Source organism: Lichenostomus cassidix, chromosome 3 (assembly GCF_008360975.1).
Source record: "Lichenostomus cassidix isolate B80296 chromosome 3, HeHo_3.0, whole genome shotgun sequence".
In the NCBI taxonomy this organism is placed as follows: Eukaryota; Metazoa; Chordata; class Aves; order Passeriformes; family Meliphagidae; genus Lichenostomus; species Lichenostomus cassidix.
In genome coordinates this window covers 5,627,657-5,647,087 of record NC_139483.1, presented here as the reverse complement: position 1 = coordinate 5,647,087, position 19,431 = coordinate 5,627,657, and the positions used below count along the sequence as shown (strand labels likewise).

Sequence of the window (19,431 nt, the reverse complement as noted above, 5' to 3'; positions counted from 1 at the left end):
ATTTTTCATTTATTAGTATTTTTTTTTCAGCCAACTACTAATTTTCACACCCAAAAGTGTCTCTGAAGCACCTTTAGAGCAGCATTTATTGCTGTCTGCTGGCACATACCTGCCTTCCCATCCGGCTCAGTTTTCCACCAGCGCTCACAGAAACAATTCCCTGGACACAGTAAAGTTATTATTTAACATAAGCACATATGGATTAAGGATGCCCTGTGTGAGCATTCCCATAGTTTCCATTCTGTCAGGGCATCAACACAACTTCTTCCCTGCCTCTTTGGCTTTGTTTGTCCATAGCTACAAATGTGGATAAGCCACTCCAAGACACACCACACATGATGGAATAGCAAGGAGGAAACTAAAACCTCCAGCCCATGTTTAACAGCATAAAGTGAGAGTGCCTGAGCAACACATCCAACCCCCAAAACACTCAGTGCAAAACTCCAAAATTTCTAGTGAGAAGCCAAAGAGATGCTGCAAAACAGCCATAACAGGCTTAAAAATAAAAACCAAAAGGAAGTGTGAAAATCATGCCAGAAAGAAAAAAAAAAAAACCCAAACCCACTGTTTTAACATCAGAACATACAGGAACACTCATAAGGAAGGCTTTAAAATGAGTTTCATAATTTGTCGTGATTGAAGAAAAGGCCTTATTCCTGATATCACCCATCTTGCACCTAATTGTAAGCACATGTTGGGGTTCCAGTCTGAAGCAATGGGTTAATTCTCCAATTATTTCACAGGATTAGAACTACATTCTTTTTTTCCACCCCAGGAAATGTAGTGTTATTGTGAAGCCCATCAAGACACACTATTTCATAATTAATACTAAATAAAAAGTGAATTCTCTCCTTAGTCTAAACAGTTTGCTTTGGCTCTGCTAGAAGCAGCAATTAGCAGGACAGCCTCCCTGAACACATTTGATCTGCTACAGGGTTTCCCGCTGTGGATCAGAAGAACAAACCTGATTTCACACAATCCATGGGGTTTATGTCAGCTGGATGTGCTGTAATTAAAACAATCTTTTCTTTTTTTCCTCCCCCCAAGGGCTTTGTTTATCTGCTTGTGCTTTCTCATGGAGAGGCACGCATGTACCTAATCTAGGAGTTTTGTTGATTTATGATCCTGCTCTTTACCCACTCCCTTTGTAGCGTTCACCGTTTGTAGTTTGGTGCAGAAACTGGGACCTGTTATCAGTGTTATAGGTCTGTTTTATTAGCAGGAGTAGAGGAACAGTTCCCATGGAAACATTTCCATGTTTCACGGTGTGCTTTTCCTGGGACTCTCAAGGTTGGATAAGGGTGGGCTCTGGGCCTTCCTAAATGGGAGCATGCAGCAGTCTGTGGACACTTCCCCTTCAGCAGGGGAGGCAGATGCTGTATTTTTAGATTCTGTATTTCCTCCCTTACAAAGTCGAATGCCTGTGAAAACAGAGCAGCTCGACAGCCCCACACCATTGATTGATGTGCAGGCCAGCTACCACAGCTCTGACAACAAACCGGATCCTATTTGGAAAGGCTGCCTCCAAACCCAAGAGGACATTTTCCTTTCACTCTGACCTTTACGCTTCAGCTGTGAGCAAAGCTATGGTTTTACAGGGCTCAGCACACTGGTCTGAGCCAGGATGTGTCACCAGGGACTTCCAAAGCTTCTTGGAAAAACACCATGCCATCAAACTCCTCCTGCTCTACAGTGGAGGCATTCAGGCCTGGGAACACCACTGCTCACAGGCCAGCCTGGGCTCCTGGCATACCCCCAGAGTGATGATAAAAAGAAAATTAAATCACCTGTGAAGGCATTAAACCACCTTCTCTCAGGCCTCACTGCTTGCCACACACAGGTGAGCTCATTGCAAATGGGTTGTCCCACCAAAATGCAGCACGAGATTCACCTGCAGCCTGGATCCTGGCAGGACAAGTCCGTCCCCATTCCCTTTGTCTTCTTTCTTTCCAGAGGCCGGCGATGAGCTTCCAATGCTATTTTTTCCTTTTTTTTTTCATCTGCAGACTTACAAATATTTTTTAAATCTACTTCAACCAATACACATTATTGGGGAAGAAAAAATTCAAAGCTTCAAACTTCAGGGCCATGGCCGGTGCTTTGAAGAGATCATTATAACAAGTTCTTATTCAAGAGGAGAGCAATTATCACGTTCTAACAAACACATTAAATAATTCAGTGCTATAATTTTGCACTTCTTTGTGAACCAGGTGTTTAGGAAGCTGTTTCAGGCAGCATGTGATGCAGTCCCTGGGGTCCTTCCCTACCAGCCAGTAGCATGAGGAGAGCTACTAATACTTGGACTAGGCTGGAGCTCCCCAGAGCCTGACTCCAGCAAAGCCCTCATATCAATATCACAGGATAATAGTTTTATTTATCATCATCCCCTTCAATATTCCTCCATTTTCTAATTACTCACATAGAAGTGAGTGAACTTTCACAGTTCATAAAATTCAAGTAAGGTTTATGTCTCTGGTCCATGTTGACTCAAGTTTTTAAAACACAGCTATATCTTTATTTATGTAAGACTATTCAAAAGTTAATTTCCCTTCACACTACCATCTTTGTGTTGCTTGACCCCCACCAATGTCAGCAGTAATGCCCAGGAGCATTCCATGTAGCCTTGCTAAGCCTTCCCCTCCTCTTTGACCTTCCACACATTGAAAATCTCAGCCATACCATGCTACTTCTGGGATAAAAAAAACCCATACACCACAACAGGAAGAGTCTGGAGCCACCCAGGAGGAGGCAAAGGGGTTTTGTCTTTAAGAAAGGAGTAATTCCTAGCAAGATTATTTGTTCTTTCCTCCTTTGGCAGTTCCCCCTCACTTCCAATACCACACACATCAGATATAAGTTGCCAGCTCTGGCAAACACCACCTCACAACTTACTTCTGGGCCCAACTGCACATGCTAGAAAACACCTAAACTACAAAGCAGCCAGCAAATTCCTGTTTGCTGGTTAATTAATTAATGCAGAGCCTCTATTTATTCATTCCAGGCAGAACTGCTATTGAGTCAGCTGTTCTTACCTTGTGGATCTTGGATGACCAGAGGTGTAGTTTGGTGCTGGTTTGGGGACATTCATGGCTGGGGTCCCCACATACGTGGTTCACCTGAGCCTGGAAAACACAAGTGTGGAGATAGAAGGAGGTTTTGGCATCTGGGCACCCAGCAGCTGCATTTGCTGGCCCATTCTGCTCAAAATAAAGGACATTCTCATCAAGAATTTTTTCAACTCCAAAGTGGCAGAGTGGGAAGTGGTTGAGCCATTTTCTTCTGTATTGAAGCAGTGAGATCAGTATAAAGAATTCACACCACCCTGGGACTTACCTCAAAAACATTTGGGGAATTAAGCAAACCAGTACCCTGGTATGGCTGGTATCTGTTGGGGAGGCAATACACAGAGCCTGAGGGGCATTTGGTGTTTGAGAGGTTTGGGTAGCAAAAAGCAGCACAGGGCCTGGCACTATCCCCAGGCCACAGAGGCTGTTTGGGCTGGCTCTGCTCAAAACATTAAAAAGGGCATGCTGGCTTCATGCCATGTTCATAAACATGTCCATCAACTGCAGCCTTTGGGGAACAGGCTCTACTGAAACCAGTCACTTGCTGAAAACAAAGTGCCATTCTTTACCTTCTAACCCTTCAGCAAAGCAGCTTTTCTGCAGCACAGAAGGTAAAATCCACTCCATACATCCACTACACAAGTGTTATTTAAAATTCACTCACACAGTGAATTTATAGTTCATTCAGACTCAGCTCAGATCCTGGGAAAAGCCCCGTAACAACACGTGCAAATTTTCAAGCAAAGCAGAATTCTGCTAAAAACAACTGCACAAAGAGTCCATGAGGCTTGGCACAATTACATTTCACTGAAAGAGGCTTAACCACGTGGTCAGGGAGCAAGACAGATGAGCTGAAAGTTCCCAAGTACTACAGCAATTTTTATTCATTAGCACAGAGGCATTTCAGCAGGCTAAAGACCCCACTTCTACACACACTGCCCACTTTTTCTTGTTAGCAAGGTGCATTTTAAGGAATTCCCATGGGATTTATTAGCTTCAAGACATTGACTGTATTAAGTATCTCTTTTCTCCAGCAAACACAGTGGTGAAAGTTCTCTGCTCTGCAGCAAGAGCCAGCCCTTTCCTCTGACCCACACAAGCCAGTCCTGGGGCAGGGATGTGGTGGCACAGGAGGCCACCAACACACTGTGGGACACTGCCAGCCTCCCCCAGCTCCCTCAGGACCCCTTACCTGAACGAGAAGATTCCAGGAGCTCCATATTTCCCTGTCCTCACCTCAAGACTGCTCTGTGAGGAGCAGAGGAAGAAAGAACCAGTCCAGGTGTCCTGGGGCTGCAAACGCAGCACAGCTGAGGACTGAACAAGCTGCACCTGGCAGAATTACACACAGCTATACCTCGTTTAGCAGAAAACAGAGGAGCAACTTCACATTGAGGGGATTTTTTTAAGGCACCTGGCAAGAAAATGAAGAAAAATGCACAGCATGCAGCTAATTTCTCAACCAAGCAGGAAATATTTCCAACAGCTCCTTGAAGGCAAACTGCCTGTAAGCCCAAGTACCTCAGAGCTTCAGTCAGTAAAGGAGAGCAAACAAGGGTGGGATTCTATAATTTATTACATTGCTAAGATGAACACAATACTTGATACCCCATCGTATGCAGAACTGTAAAAAAATAGTTTTAATACAGTATCAAAATTTACACAAGTGTAGTGTCAAAAGACCAGTGTCCCTCGCTTGGCCCCTGCACGTCCAGAGTGCAGGCACAAGTACAGGTGTTACAGCTGTTCATACATACAGAGATAGGAATACAACAATCGAAATTGAACTCTGCAAACAATATGTAGGGGAGAAAACAACATGGAAAGAGAACAGACAGCTGTCTGGGCTGGGGGTTATATCAGAAACCACGCAGGAGTGCCATGGTTCAAAACAGAAGGCTGAATTCTGCATTTCCAACTCAAGGAGAAGCAGTGAACAGGAGTTTTGCCCGAGAAAGCAATGCTGGATCAGAGGCCTTACATTGAATGGTACCAAGTGAAAATAACAACAGAAACCAACAGAATTACTGCTGCAAATTAACACAGTTTTTCTGAAGACAGATAGCAGATTTACATCATACTCCTATATAACAAAAGATTGTACAGCAACCGAGCTACATTCCACTGCAAATAGCCCACGGATACAGTCCAAGCTCAGAAAAACAGAGGTTCTGACTTTGGCTCAAATCTTAGTAACCAAGAACAAATCAGAAACCCAGGAATTGTTGCATTCCTATTTTTTTAATTAATTTTTATTAGTCTTTTTGATGCTCAGCTATGGTAAAAAGTTAAGCAACAGCATTCAGTCACAAGCCTGTTGCACATTCATACATGAAACTATCATTGCTTTAAGATATACACAAAATATCTATCGTTGTAATTCAATACACACAACTAGGATCATACACAGAGATAAAAATAAACTAAGCACATCTAGGGCGCCATCTGGTCAAATCTCAGGCAATCTGAACAAGAGCTTTCTGCCTCATAATAATGAAAGACATGCTCTCAGGATAATAAAACCTTTTTCTTTGAAAGAATGCTACAGTGGCAAGAAAAGCTTTTTTTTATAATGCAGTGCAATCTTTTAGATCCTTATAGGCTCTTGTTAAATAAACCAGCATGTCTCTAAATTAAACAGTAGAAATTAGCATCCTGACAATTGGAAAATTCTTTCCAAAAGAAATTCTGATGGAAATCCTGACTTGAGACCTGTAATAGTGATGCCTAAGTATTCTGTTCATTAGAGGGCCGTTCATTAAACACCTTACACCTCTTCAGAAGATGTGCATCAAAGTGAATCGAAAAGAAAGCTATCTTAACTTTCATTTAGAAAGAAATTGTGGATCACTACAAGTACTGTAGTTATGCTACACTACTGGCTGGTTAGGAGTTTATGGTCTTTTAGCACCTCCAAAGGCAGGTATTCTACCAAAGCAAGAAAATCACCTGGAAATTGCCTAAGCACCATTAACAGGTCCTTTACAGACTGAAGTGTGAGTTACTAAGAAGCGACTTTCTCAAATCTGCGGAGACCAAAGGCACAGTTTATCAGTGTCTCTCCAGTCTGCTGAAAAACCTCTCTTAAATCCAGTGGAAAACTCGTTCAGACCTGTTAGAGATTCACTGTAACTAACCAAAATAAAACTTATTTCGCGTAACGCCTGCAGAATCCCAAATATCTTTTGGTTAGGATGGCAATACCTCAGTGCTTCTAAGGGTGGAGTGTTGCAGTGAGGGTGCAGCGCTTCATTAGGCGGGCTATTGGAACAGCAGGATTGGGGGACACTGACAGACGGCTCCCCAGCAGGCCCCGTGCACAATGTCCACCCCTGTCCAGCAGTCTCTTGCAGCGCAGACCTTCCGTCGTCAGCTGGGAATTGCGGCGGACATGGGCAGCTCTCCCCCTCTCCTGGGCAGTTCAAACTCGTGCTCTTCAGAGAGAGGACTTGCTCAGGGGCTCTTACATAGGTCCTTTGTACTGATTTCCTGACAAGTGTTGTCTAATTCCAGGGCACGACCCTGCAGCATCTCCAAGTTTCCTCCACACAACCTAGAGGGAGGGATGGAAAGAGAGCTCGTTATCCCTGGTTAAGGAGCGCTGGAGTTCATATGGACATGCATCTGGAATGCCACAGCTCGGCACACACACCATGCAGCACAGGTAGGACACAGGGGAGGGGACACACAACAGGAGCAGACTGTCTCCCAAAGGACACAACATTCCTTCTGAACACAGAAAGCACATGCTTCCAGGTAAAAGTGATTAAAAACAGGGACAAATGAACTGGCACGTGCATCACTGGGATGTTTTATGCTTCACACACAAGACTGAGGGTGTTTGCAGGCCTCAACAGAAACTCTGTCCAGCTATTTCCCCAATCACATCTCTTGCAGAATGTGATTCAGAAACACAAAGATCCATCCAGAGGTGTCTAAACATTTCCAGTTTAAAAACCACAGAGCAGTTCTCCTCTATTTCAAAGCATTTACTTGTTCTCTTAAAATCAAGCAAGGCATTAGAAGAGTTTCCTCCACTAGCTCTTCCTTGAGGTCAGAGGAATTGTGCCTGCAGTCACTGTGCTATACTGTGCTAAACATCCATGTTACAGTACTCAAATTAAAAAAGCAGAGAACTGATAACCCCCAACATTTAGGGAAGTATTTGATAATGACTTATAGAAAGACTGATGGAATATAAGCATGAGAACAGTAGCTTATGGCCTCTCAGGGACCACTAGAGACAAGAATGGTGATTCCTATCAATTGTATTGCAATTTCAGATTTTTTTTTTTTTTTTTTTTTGTAACTGCTACTAAATCACTGATTAATCTCCAGGCCAACAGCAATATGACTGTCAAGAAAGGTAAAAACTGTTTTCCATTGTCATCATTCATTATTTGTATTTTACTGGTGCCTAAAGTCCAGCAGTGAACAGACACTGCATTAGCTGGCACTGTATAAAGACAAAGAAGCTGGATCCTGGGAAGCTGGCATCCTGAAAAAGTAGTTCCTACAGCTGATGAGCAAAGGGAGAACAAATCCAAGGTCCTACTGTGATTCTGTGCAAGACATGGGAAAATAACCCAGTTTCTCTGAGCATTTGCTGAAGAAAACCTAGGTGTAAGCAAGAAAACCAGAAATACTTCAGACTGGAAGCAACAGGACTACAGTGTTAAAGCACAGGGCCAAACAAAGTAAAGTCTTTAAAGGGAACTGTCTTTAATTCCAGGAGGTGGGCATGACCCAAACCCTGCAAACTTGCCTTATGACCAGAATCTTGCAGGCAGAAATCCTAAGTCACCATAAAAACCATGTGTGCTTTAGGTATGTGAAACGCTGCAGTGGTGAGCACATGAAAAAGGGGGGCTCAGTGACACCTCCCAAATCGGGTGTCTGTGGCACAGCCAGGCTGGACCTGACAATTCTTTCCAACATCTGGTTCCTGACTTTCGTAACTTAATACTATCAAAGAGGAAGGTCTCTTGGACAGCTTTTGTGAGAAGGCACATTGGACATCGCCCTGACCTTGAGCAATTTTTCTTGTCAATAAATATTAAGACAATATTTACCAAGCAGGTAATGCTGACACAGTAATAAACTAGGAGGTGACACTTCCCAAAGTCCTTTATTTCCAGCTGAATGAATGACCCCTGATTGCTAGGAAGGGACAAACCCATACAAGAGAGCCCATGTCCTAAGCACAAGTGACATGGTGGGGTCAAAATGTCACTCAAAATAACTCTAAATTTCAACAGAAATCTCAGCTGAAGGAGAGTTGTGAGGCTGACAGTGCAGCCATGGAGATTCCTTTTTACTTATGTCCAGCCCACTGGAGTGCAAGAATGTCCCTGGAAGCCAGGCAGGAACCTGCTGCACCCACCTGCAGGTGAGAGCCATGACATCTGCTGGCTGCAGCAGCATTCCAGGCCTGTGGGACTCCATGAGCAGCAGGAAATACCCATGGAAATCTCAGCTCTCTGAGCCCTCCTGCCCAGCTACACCCCCAATCCCAAGTGGTGTATCCACCTTCCCTTGGGCTCCCTTCCCAACACAACTTCCCACTAGCTTGAGGAAAATCATGAGTAACACCCTTCCAGACTTAATTCAGGCATTTCTGTGCTTTGGAATTACCTCCATGCTCACTAACACATGATGAACTACCTCTAAGCCTGCTGCCACATGTGGCTATATTCTCCTAAGACACTACAAGCTTATAAATACAAAGCAAAAACATTCCCAAATACATTGTTGATGAGGAGGCACCAATTCCATATGCACATCCTGAGGAGAGAATTCCCAACCCTGTAATCTTAATAAAATACCACCATGATCATATAACAGCACAAAATTCCTTCAACATGAATTACACATCCATATTTGCATTTTGCAATATTTTGGTGCTAGATTGCGTTTTGGTACCGATCAACACCATGCATCAAACTTATGGAGCTCAAAGTGAAACTTGTCATCATTCCACTGTTTTCACAGGCAAAACGATGCCATGGCAAATGTTTCCTGTGAAACACCCACAGTGCATCAGGCTGCAGCTAAACAGTGAGTTACAGCCTGGCAGGAACTGCAAGGAGAATGCAAAAGAAAAGAAATATTATAATTAGTTCATCACAAATCCACTGTGCTTTTAACATGGACTGGGTGGGTGTAAGAGAAGACAAAACCAGAAAGGAAATAACCATCTATTTAAAAAGTATAAGAATATATCAATAGTCAAATCAGACACACATTATAAAAGTCAGAGGAAGAGGGAGCATTTCAATGCCAGCAGCAGAGCTTTGAATGGCTGGGGAACAAAGGGACAAGGTGGGATACAAGTATATATTTGAGATTTTTAAAAACAAAGTGATAATGTCAATATGAGCATTTTAGAAATGGCATTACTTACATCACAAGAATTTCTATGGATTACTATTAAATATGTATGAGTTAGAATCAGGGTTTTTATCCATAAATTGCAAAGGAATATCACAGGCAGAAAAATACACAGGGGCCATTTTTCAGGTGGGGAAACTGAGGCTTTCAGGCTTTGTCACACTTGCCAAGTTTTAGTCATATGAAGGATAAATTCAGGTCAGCTGAGTCACACAGTACTTTATCCCAGATATATTATACACATAGATTTTTCTGATCAATACTAACCCACATGGTAACACTACGGTTTTCCTAATGAAACAGTAATTGCATTACAGAAACAGTAATTGACTTAATTTCCATATAAAATCTTCAAGGGCATATTGTAAGCATTTAAACAAAGATTACTTTGCATCTTCAGGTGTTTCCAGGCTCAATATGGAATATCAAGTTAAACACCTTAAACTTACACTGCACATTTTTCCAGCTGTCTCAGTGCAAAGGCAGCCTGTGTGGAGCACCACAAGCAGTTTGGTCAGATACAACTGGCCCAGGCATGGGGACACACACATGGCAACTTCTTCTTCCAACCATCCTGCCTGATGGAGCAGATCATGGAAGAGCCTTATCAGACCAGCTGCATAGCAAAGCTTTGCTCTTCTTCCCCACTTCCTCCACCAATAGGAGATGCCAGCAATGTTTTTCTCTTTTTTTTAATCTTTTTTTTTAAAGTCAGGAGAACAACAGCACTATTTTAGCAATTATTCCCTCTGTTTTCTAACAGAAACGCCCCTTTAAAACACATTCCTTCTCTTTAGATTTCTTGCTGTGCACAAGTGGGTTGCACTAACAATGAGGTTTTATATGAAAAGACTTTCTTCGTTGCAGGCATTCCAAGTTGCCAAATCTGTACAGAATAGCAGACTCCTGGTGCTGGCTTATTCTTCCTCCTGCACCTGATTCTGCAGTGATGCAAGGGGAGCTAGGCATTCCCCAGAAAGGTGGGATCAAATCTGTGTGCCTCACCCTGGGAAACAGCAGGGTCTGCTCCCTGGCTGGGGATGGGGAAGTTGGGCAATCTGTGAGCTGACAGCTCACTTTCCATTTGGATATAACACTTCATTTATGTCTATTGCTGCAGTACCTCCAAGTGAACTGAAAGCTCAGCTTTCACATCATATTGAACTAAACCCTATGTATTTCTTATCAATCCATTTCAGCAAGCAAAGCATCAGCTGTTGTTCCAATATTTCACTTACACGGACCAGCTGTTATTACAGGTTGTCAAAAGCACCTTGTTAAATGCTCCATTCAGGGAAGAATCTTTGCCAAAGGGTATTTTAAGAGAACTACAAAAGGCTTTTTTCCATAATGACACATGATCTCTTGACAAAATTACCCAGCATAGCTTTATTTTCTAGGCAGCAGCCAGTGAAATATACGGAAGGAGAGGACCTGGAGTACTCTGAACCAGGCACTCCTTGGGAGCTTGGAATGCCGTATGAGGGTGAGACCAGTGCACTCCTGGGCAGAGTGCTGCTGGCAGGGATGTGGCTGGAGTGGCCATGGCAGAGGGGACCTGTCACTGAGGGCACAAGGAGAAGGGCTGGGGCCCTCTCTGCTGCCTCTCCCCTCTGGATGCCAGGAAAACAGGCGAGGTGGCTGCGGGGAAGCACGGCTGTGCCCGGGGGTTGTGTTACAGGAAGGGATCTGATTGCTGTAATTTGGGCTCGGGTCACTTGCATAAAGCCATTTCCTGAGGCTCCACGGAGGAGAAGCCAATGTCACCCGGCCTGAGGGAGATAATCACCCTGTGCAGGAACTCGGATGTCCAGGCAAGTCAAGAGCACTGCTGAGCTCAAAACCAGAGCAAATGCCTCTCCAATTATGTCCCTGCAACACCTGTATAGGTGGGGAATAACACCCACTTAATCTAAAGCAGGTTAGGAATGCATGAAGCACATGAGAGAAGAGGTGCACAAAGCTCCAAACAACCATGTCTGAGCCAGCACTAGGAGAGAGGCATGCAGACTCCCTGCTCTCTGCTCAGCTCTCCATCAGTTTTATTCCCCTCCAGAGAAACACGGACACCACTGGCACCTGTGCTGCAGTGGGACACTGAACTCAGCCACTTCTTGTCTCACATTGCCCCATAAAACTCAGAATCTTGTAACACTTTCTAAGTTTCTTTAACTGCAACAGTTTTACTGCTGACAGAAGTGAGAACTCGAAACTTTACCCCTCTGATTGCTTGTGTCAATTGTGTTGTATCAATGCCACACAGGCCTTTGCCATCCAGCCCTGACTTCAGGGTAAAGCACATCTGTTCCCAAGGGAGTTTCAACACTGACCTTGGGATTGTGGTCTTTGCTATTTTTAACACAAATATACTGTGTGCCTTGGCTTTATCTCTGCATTAAAGTCTTTCTCTCTGCATGGGTTACAGGAATCCCTTGTATTCCACTGGAGCACAAACACACATCCTCGATGAAAGACTTCCTTATTCAGCAAAATACCACTTCCAGCTTCAAAGAAAAACTACAAATGTAAGGTGGAGAGCAGCTACAGCTGAAATCATCATGGCTGTGAGGGCTGGACCCTGCCCAGGAAACACACAGTCCACAGATGCAATGAGTGACAAACAAAAACAACCCCACTCATGACAGTAACATCCCAGTGGTGCCCACGGGGATGTTGCCAGGACAATACACACGTGTTGAGGGACAGACAGGACATTTTGCATGGACTGTACCAGAGGAGCAGCGTTACCTTCAGAGCATTTACCACTGAGTCAGACTGCTGAGAGGCTGAGCCATGTCCACTGACGTTGGCTGGCTCGTTTGCAGAGCAGTGACTCCCCTCCGCCCCTCCTGGCATCCTAATGGCATCCTTCGCAAAAAATTAAACACTATTTAATACACAAAAGGCTTGGTCACTAATTCAAACAGATGTCAGTTATTTATTGCTCTTTTGCAAAAGGCTGAGAAGCACTGAAGGCGTGTGTTACTCCAAAGTCCCCCGCTTTCTGTGCCACAGTTACCAAGGTCCACGTGAGGCAGCGGGGGTGGAACTGCTGAGTGTCACCCAAACGCTCTGGCCTCAAGGGTGTCTCCCTGGAAAATCAGGACATAGTAACAAAATATCTTATGTGTGTACATTGCCTCACAAAAGTGCTACCAAGTTTAGAGAGAGAATTTCAACCTCCGAGCAAGGTTTTGAGAATACCCAATTGTATCTCAGTAATTCTGGAGGTTGTTCCTTCAACAAAATTCACATTTTTGAACACTGCTGCGAGGTTTGCAATGCGAGCTCAGCCACAGCTGACCAGGGAAGGAGTCAGGAGCTCCGGGCTGCCAGCTCACTCCTTCCCTGCCTCCAGCTCCTCCAGGGCAAGGGCATGGCCCCCTTGGCCTGAGAGATGCCAATTTGTCCCCAGCAGTGACAACCTCTGTCCTCCCAGTGGACACCTGCGAGGGCTCTTCAGGACACTGCTAAAAAAATGCAAGCTACCTAAACTCTTCCAGCTCAGTCACCTCAAACTTTGCAGCATGTAAAGCATCTCCTGGAGCGAGGTAACCTGAGCTAGCAGGCAGCTCCAGAGGAGTGCTAAAAATACCCCTGTGCTGCATTCGTGGGCAGCAATAGATGTTTCAAACACTGAGAGACAGAAAGTTTCTTCCTTAAAGAGTAACAAACACTGTAGGAAACATTACGAAATAATGTAGTCTGTAGAAATAATTCCTGCTGGAATGTGTGGGAAATGCGTTTCTGAAGGAAAAATGACAGTGGGAAGAGCCTCTGATGAGAATCAATGCCCCCATGTGCACTCATTTGCCCTGCTGAGCAAGCACATAGCACGGTGCAGAGTTTTTGGGGTGCCTCTAATCTAAACAATAGGAAAGATGAAGGTGGTATGGGAGAAAAAGGGCACAGGGAGAAGACAAGAGGCTGAACTTCACAGATCCAGCCTGCCTGAAAATTAACTGGAAAGCACCCCAGCCCAAAGCAAGCTCCTAATGCTGTTGGGATATGCCCAGACCATTGTAACCTATGCTGCAGGCTCAGAGCAGTGCCAAAGGGCAGAGAGAACTCTCCCAGCCACCCAACACATCGACTCGACCCCCACAGTCATCTACAGGACTGGACCTCAAATATTCAAAAAAAAAAAAACCAAACTCCTGAAAAATTAAATATACTTTAAAAAACCCCAGAATGTTGCATATGCCACATCCATGGAAGAGGTACTTTAAGCCTGAATCTGAAACTCATTTCATACACAAACATGTCCTCCTCCAAGCCCCGAATCCATGCAATCCATAATAGTGGGTACTAATGGATCTCATAACCAGGCTGACAACACCAGCACACACTCAGGGCTGTGCAGTGCAGCATCCTGCAATCCTCCCCAGCAATGGCCATTACCAATTTGCTGTGATGTATGGAAGGGCTTTAGGACTTATTTTGCTTTGGGAAGGATTTATAGATCTGTAAGTGACTGGTCAGACTTAATGCTATGCTTTGGGAGAGGAAATGAAAGGGGAAGGAAAAGGGGTAATAAAGTAGATTGGAGCAATTCTGGGTTAGGATAAATTCAGTCTGTCAGCTTTGGGACTTTTATAAGTAAAACTATTATGTTTCTTTACTAACTCCAGTGTTAGCAAAGATTTTAGTCAATTTTGAATGGAAAATAGAAATATTGCCATTAAAATGCTGAAAAAAAATGAGTATGGACTACACATGCAAAGCCTCCTGAATACAAAAAAAATCCAAACCTCCTGCAAGTGGTGCTGCTCTCAGAGTTCAAGCCCTCCTCCAGGCAGTTGTGTTCCACAGCTTCTTCCCTGCCATATGTAGCACATTTTTGTCTCCTTTCATGAGAACAAGAAACTTGTGAACACATTGCTTCAAGCAGCCAGCACATCTTGAGAGGAGACTGAAAATTAGTATTTCCCCTGTGGACATCCTTCTCCTTCCTCCCTCTGTCCTTGGTAAGAGACATCAGCTTTTCTTAAAAAAATAAGGCAGATTTTGCAGACCTGAAGGCCCATTCTCAGCTCAGGGACGTCTTATGTCAGGTGAGACCACTCCACTGAGGCTGCAAAGCTTCTGCCTTCCTTGGAGGAAGCTTATTCCAGGGGATGATGGGGATGGCCAGCCTGAACATGGGCCCTGTGAGCTGGAGACATTCCAGCACTACCCTTACGAGTTCCTGAGGCCATGAAGCAAAGCAGGAGGAAAAGGCATGTAGCCAAAGTGGTGGTGTCTGAACACATGGGGCCTTGGGGGACAAGGAATAGAGGTTTGCAGACACCATCACAGCTGCTGCTTCCCAAGGGGAGCAGGGACACATTTCACCTTGCACCAAAACCTGGCCTCAGTGTCCTTGCACTGAGTCCCCTGACACTGCCCAGCCCAGAGCACAACTGGATCCTGAGCAGCACCTCGAGGATGGGAGGAGAAATCTGCTCCCTTCCTCTCCTTCCCTAGCTCCACTGGAAGTGGGTATTCCATGTGACAGATCTTTTCATTTCTTATCCAGCAACAAAGCTGTGGAAGTGGATCCAAACTGGATAGGAGCGATGAAGTCATGGCTTTGTAATGCTGAAATCTCTATAAACTTTAAACATCTTGAGTAATTGTGAACAAGCAGCGCTTTATAACATTAGCACCTGAGTAATAATTTACTTTTTTTCTCATCCCACACAACCAGCCTTCCCTACTGGCCCTGGCCAGCCCTTGTGCCCAAGCACAGCAGTGTGCACATGGCCTCTTCTGAGTCTGAAGGGATCTCTGTGCAGGTCACCCCACTGCAGAGAGCAGGTAAAACCCACACCACATCCTGTGCACAGCTTCCCACAAGGATAAGAATCCCTGAATGTGCAGATCCACTTGCTGTTTGAAGTAAATCTACAAAATATCTAATGCCAAAATGTGACTGTAGTAAATAGAAAGCACAGGAAATCTGACTCAGCCCTGTAATATCACCTAACAAAAAGCCTAGATAAATGGAAATTTAGCATTTCACTCACACTGACTGCAAAGTGTTACTACTCAGGCCACTTTCCCACAGCACCAGAGGCAAACCCTGCACTGTACTCTGGTCAGGGTCAGAATAAAGACCCCTGTGTAGAACAGGGTATTCTGTGATGGAAAGAATTAATCATGGGCTTTTCTACTTAAGTCAGTAAAAGGCTTCATTTTTTCACTCTGTATTGTTGATAAGGGCAGTCATGAATGAGAAGCACTGTAGTGCCCAGCCCAGTGTCCAGCTCAGTCCAGGGCAGTCCACGTTCCAGCCCCTCCAGAGGTGCCTGGCACACAGGCAGAGCCAGGAAGGGAAAAGCAGTCCATGGCTGCCCCAAGGACACTCACAGTCACTTCATCAAAGCTTCCAAGAGAGCAGGATTTTCCTGTCTGCTGGGCACTGCTCTGTTCACTCACCATCCAAGCCTTACCTAATTCTCCAGCAGCCTCTTATCCCAGAGGCAAGTGGTTTACTGGGAAGTACATCCTTCCTGCTGGGTAGCTGCCACGCCAGTTCAATCACTACCTGATTTTCAAAGCTCCTTTCCCTGATTTCCCCAGCTCTCAATTTCCCCATACAGCTCAAAGCAAACACAGACTGTGTTTGTCAGCTTGTTTCAAACAGGCAGGAGAAAGGAAAACCAGAAAGCAATAACTGCAGCATGTTGCTCTGCTGGATTAATAACACACTAAAGAAAACAGTGATATTTTTTTAGGGAACATTCCTGTCAATTAAAATACACAATTTTCGAACACTGCAGTTTTTCACCTGTCCTCAAAGACCTCAGCAGAAACCTCTCCAGGATATTGCTGCCAAAATCCACACACCCTCACAGTGGGCTGGAGGCACACTCAGATTTCTGAGTGGCCAAAACCATTGCTGGCTACACCCTGTCAGAAACATCCATTTCCAGCAGGCCCTTCAGAAACCTCTTTTGATAATGAACAGGCAAGAGAAAAAGGTTCTGGGTTGTGGCAGCTCCAAACCTTGGAGGCCACACATGTAAAATTCAAAAGATTCCATAGAGTCTGCTAGAAAATCCTGAGTACAAAGTAACTCCAGACTTTTGGAGTAAGGACTGGAAAAAACTGTCTGTCCTCTCTGAACTGCAACTCTCTGTACACTAGGTTTGTCTTGAATTTGTATCTTGGTAACATTAACCCCACAAGCTAGTTCTTGTCTTCCAACCTTCCCCTGTCAAGCACAATGGACACCCTGAGACAAAGACTCTGCTCTGAACTTCAGCTGCTGGGAACTGGAGCCCTTCATTAATGGCCTATTAATTTAAACTGGGATGAGAACACAGGAAAGAACTGGGTGGGTGGATGCTCTTGATTCACTTTCTCTCAGCAAATATTTGATGACACGATTAGGAAACATGAGTTTGTTCAATGGCTTTTAATTACATTTTGGTTGAAGGATTCCTTATTCTACATGCTTTGGAAAGGAGGAGACAAACACTATGGGACTGTGATTGACACAGATTTTAGAAAAAAAAACACTAACCAAACAGTTCCCATCTTCTAATTAGATTTATAATCAAAACCATATCATGAGGAGGGGAAAATAAAAAACACAGATCTCAGTGAAAGATTTTTGAGAGATTTGGAAATGAGTTGAAATAACATGTAATAATCTAATGGAAGGGGGAAGAAAGAAGGAAAGTGTTGGAAGAGCTTAAGAATAAACTAATGTGTGCCTAAGGGTCATGCCTGCCATTTCCCAGTTAAACATCCCAGGGCTGGAAAGGGCTAGCAAGGATGCAAACCCCAAAAAAGTGCCTGGAGCAACAGTGCAAATAAAAGAAATACAGCAAAAAGAGACGCCCAAGGATCAAAATACTTGGGAAGAATGAGGAAACAGAGGCAGCAAAGTCCAGGTGAGAGGGAGTAGAAGGGCTCTGGTCTAGCCTGGCACCAGAACTGCCTCCTGGCCCTGTGCTGGTGGGAACAGGGAGCTCACTCCCTGTATCCCACCTTCAGCCCCACTGGCACTTTGTCTGCAGCATCCTGGCAATGCTTCCCTTTCCCTTCACTGAAAGGGAAAGCTGAATTACAAGGACAAAGAGCTGGAAGGGGAAAAGTCTCCTCCTCCCATGAAACAAATAAGAACTGAAGCAATTTAAATTGGGTGACTTGCCAAGTTTGTCTTTTGCAAATGCATTCACTGTCATTATATGACAGATGTCCGCATTCCCAGAGCATTTCAGCTGAGCTTATCAGCCCTGAAATACCACCCAACAAAAACTCAGGGATATCTTCAGCTAATTGACGTGTGGATGCCAGATCCTGATCTGACTTCCCCCAGCAAAAGGCAGGGAGAGCAGCTATGCACCACGTCAAGTCAGGGAGCACATTCCTCTTTCCAGGCCTCTGAAGTCACTCACTGACATGACAGGTCTGTCACAGCCCAGGGAGCTGCAACTGGGATCCAAATCCAATCTTTGATGCCTACACATTTTATTAATTATTGCTGAGTATCTTCATTACAACAGGCACAGGTGCTGTGTCGTGGTGTAGAGGGTTGGCATGACAAGGTTTGAGTAGCAGGGCAAGATTTAGGGTTTTAGTAAAGGGGGGGCTCTAGGGATGGCTTCTCAGTTCTCATCTCTCCAGCTCAGTGCAGATGAGTTACACGTTTAAGAAAGAGAGAAAAAAGCCATGTCTGCCCTGCTGGACAAGGACACAGAGAAAATCAGGAGTAAAGCTGAGCCCTGGAGAAGGAAGGGGTAAGGGGAAGGTGTTTTAAGATTTAGTTCCTATTTCGCATAATCCTACTCTGATTTGAGTGGTAATGAATTAAACTAATTTCTCCAGGCTGACTCTTTTCTGCTCATGGCAGTAACTGGTGAGTGATCTGTCCCTGTCCTTACCTCAACCCATGAGCCTCCTGCTGTATTTTGTCTCCTCTGTCCAGCTGAGGAAGGGAGTGATGGAGCAGCTTTGGTGGGCACCTGGCCTCCAGCCAGGGTCAACACACTCTATGTGGTTAGAGCACTGCTGATGCTGCAGTTTCCCTTTTCAATGTCAGCTGCACAACTCGATCCCCAGGGGTGCTGCAGTTCCATGTGCACTTTGAGTCAGCAGAAGGCACTGCCAGAGCCCATGTGCTGCTCCTGCCTCAGCCCCATGGGGAACTACTCTGGCCTGAACTCCATCCAGCACAACAAATGTTCTTGCTCAAGGCCTGCAGCCCCCAGGCCCTGCTGTCACACAGCCCTGCCCACAGGAGGGTTTGGGAAGCACCAGCACAAGCTGCTCACCCCTTGGCCTGGCCGCAGCCAGCACAGCCTGGCTTTCCCAACAGAAGACCCAGCTGTGTGCCATAAATCTTGGAAAGTATTTGCTTTCTTGCTCAAAAGTCCTTGTGGCCACAAACAAGGCCACAAACTGAGAGGGTCTGGAGGATATCTTGTTATCGGAGAGCAAGGAAAAGGAGAACAACAACAACAAAAGAACAGCTCTCACCAACACAGCAAACATGCAGCCTACAGCTCCTTGTAACTCTGAAACCCTTTCCTATGCTCTGAACCACCACAACCCCTGTGCAGCACACTCAAGGCTTAGGCAAAAATTCCCATTTTTATACCTTTTCTATTTCATGATCAAACTAAAATATTGACTCAGTGGTGGCACTGCAATTCCTCTGACAAAGCGGCCCTTGGGTACAGCACAGTGAGCTGAAACTCAGGTTCCATTTGAACAGTGATGGCAGCACTTAAAACCATTTTCTTTGGAAATGTTCTTGCCACTAAATATTAATAAAACCTTTACATTAGAGGTCTGTGGGGTTTTGAAAAGAAAACTAATACATATAGAGGGAAACAAGCAAAGCAAAAGAAATTGGAAAAGAACCACATCTAAGTGACAGAGGAACAGAGTGATTTGTCTGGAGAGGTGTCAACAATTGTGTCAGTGCATTTCCATGAGTGACACATAAGCAGAAAAGGGGTGGGGGGAACAGAATATTGAA

The 19,431-nt window shown here is 44.7% G+C and overlaps 1 protein-coding gene and 1 long non-coding RNA gene across 7 annotated transcripts in view; both read right to left on the bottom strand.

The window, feature by feature from the left end:
• LOC146438936 (uncharacterized) overlaps positions 1 to 4,493 on the bottom strand; it is a 69,504-nt gene extending 65,011 nt beyond the window's left edge. For all 3 annotated transcript variants that reach the window (XR_014850574.1, XR_014850572.1, XR_014850573.1), the window contains exons 1-2: positions 4,258 to 4,493; positions 3,033 to 3,122 (exon numbers count right to left, since the gene is read on the bottom strand). This is a non-coding gene — a long non-coding RNA (uncharacterized LOC146438936). The remainder of the gene's footprint in view (positions 1 to 3,032; positions 3,123 to 4,257) is intronic.
• A 130-nt stretch (positions 4,494 to 4,623) lies between these two features.
• CCDC85A (coiled-coil domain containing 85A) overlaps positions 4,624 to 19,431 on the bottom strand; it is a 66,634-nt gene continuing 51,826 nt past the window's right edge. For 2 of the 4 annotated variants that reach the window (XM_085054195.1, XM_085054197.1), the window contains one exon: positions 4,624 to 6,618. In XM_085054195.1, coding sequence (XP_084910321.1) covers positions 6,529 to 6,618 — 90 coding nt within the window. In that variant the 3' untranslated portion in view covers positions 4,624 to 6,528. Of the gene's footprint in view, positions 6,619 to 9,904; positions 10,034 to 12,203; positions 12,324 to 19,431 lie in introns of all 4 variants that reach the window. The other 2 variants (XM_085054193.1, XM_085054194.1) reach the window with 2 other exon arrangements.